This window comes from Solanum tuberosum, unplaced genomic scaffold, assembly GCF_000226075.1.
Source record: "Solanum tuberosum cultivar DM 1-3 516 R44 unplaced genomic scaffold, SolTub_3.0 scf00032, whole genome shotgun sequence".
Lineage (NCBI taxonomy): Eukaryota > Viridiplantae > Streptophyta > Magnoliopsida > Solanales > Solanaceae > Solanum > Solanum tuberosum.
In genome coordinates this window covers 1269642-1270929 of record NW_006238958.1, presented here as the reverse complement: position 1 = coordinate 1270929, position 1288 = coordinate 1269642, and the positions used below count along the sequence as shown (strand labels likewise).

At 28.9% G+C, this 1288-nt stretch overlaps 1 protein-coding gene across 1 annotated transcript in view; it reads right to left on the bottom strand.

Annotated features, from left to right (window-relative positions):
• LOC102602448 (uncharacterized) overlaps positions 1-1288 on the bottom strand; it is a 4179-nt gene that overhangs the window by 2456 nt on the left and 435 nt on the right. Inside the window, exons 2-4 of the mRNA XM_006342172.2 lie at positions 1266-1283; positions 514-765; positions 307-407 (exon numbers count right to left, since the gene is read on the bottom strand). Of these exons, the coding sequence (XP_006342234.1) occupies positions 307-407; positions 514-765; positions 1266-1283 (371 nt within the window). The remainder of the gene's footprint in view (positions 1-306; positions 408-513; positions 766-1265; positions 1284-1288) is intronic.

Here is a 1288-nt window from a genome sequence, read left to right as displayed (position 1 = left end):
TTTTTCAAAAAGGGTTTTTCCCCCCAAACCCCCCCCCCCCCACCCCTCCCTAAGCTAAACAAAAGGAATATGAATATAACTAGGAAAGAAAATATAATATATAAGGATTTAACTTATAGATACGAATAATAAACAATCATTTTGATATTATTAAGTGTATCTATTTAACTTCTTAAAGCATATGTTTTTCAGGATACTAATTTTATATATATAAGTTTTTATAGAAAATTATTTATACTTATTTTTAAGGGAGTATTTGAGATTTTTCAAACATAAAACAAGAAATTAAGAAAATAAAAGATTTACCAGCATGTTTAACTGCTTGATGATGTTCTAAGCTCTCAATTTTTGGAAAAACTTCTCCACATTCAGGACATGCACATATTGTTGACCTTGGTAAAGGGTACCTATAAAAAAAATTAATTAATATTTTCACTCATTATTACTATATATCAAGATTATTAATCACAAATAAAATGTATTAGAAAAATGAAATTAAAATTAAAAATATACCTGCTAGGATCTACTATCATGTGACACTCATAACATCCAGATAGCTTACGAAACTGCATTCCTCTTGATGAAGTAGTACACGTGGAGCTACCACCACCGTTTGATCTAGCAAGAGACCTCGAACTTGAAGATGAAGGGCCATGATGAGATGCTTTATTCTTGCTTAGAAGACGAGTTTCTTGGCCTAAACTGCTACTTTCTGGGGAATTATCAGCTCTATGTACCACTCTTGTATTGCCATGTACCACATCTCTGATATTGAGACATAATATAATTAAATAACTAAAATTATACGAAGTAGTAATTTTTTTCTAACAACTCAAAATTGGATAATATCCACAAATAATCACTTTCTAGTCAATATACAATTGAAAAAAATAATCATTATTATAAAGTTTCAAATTCTTAGAATGAAATTTCAAGACACAATCACAAAGTTCCGATTATTAATTTGGAAAGTTTGCTTCTATATGAAAATGAATTGAAAGTGCATATAGATAGCGCAGATTATTCGATTGGATCAATGCATGTATGAATCCTAAAAAAAATGAGTATATATGATTATTTTTTTAAGTACAAGATCATAAAATGGCTATTTTTGACTTCTTTTTTTTTTGAGATGTTTACGCAGTTCAATATGGTATAAAAGGGTCCATGTTCAAATTTGTAAAAAAAATCCCATATATTTGGTCCATTAAAAAAGAATCAGGCTCACACGTTACTGAGACATAATATAAATAAGTAATTAATACCTGAAACTGCATATGGAGCTACA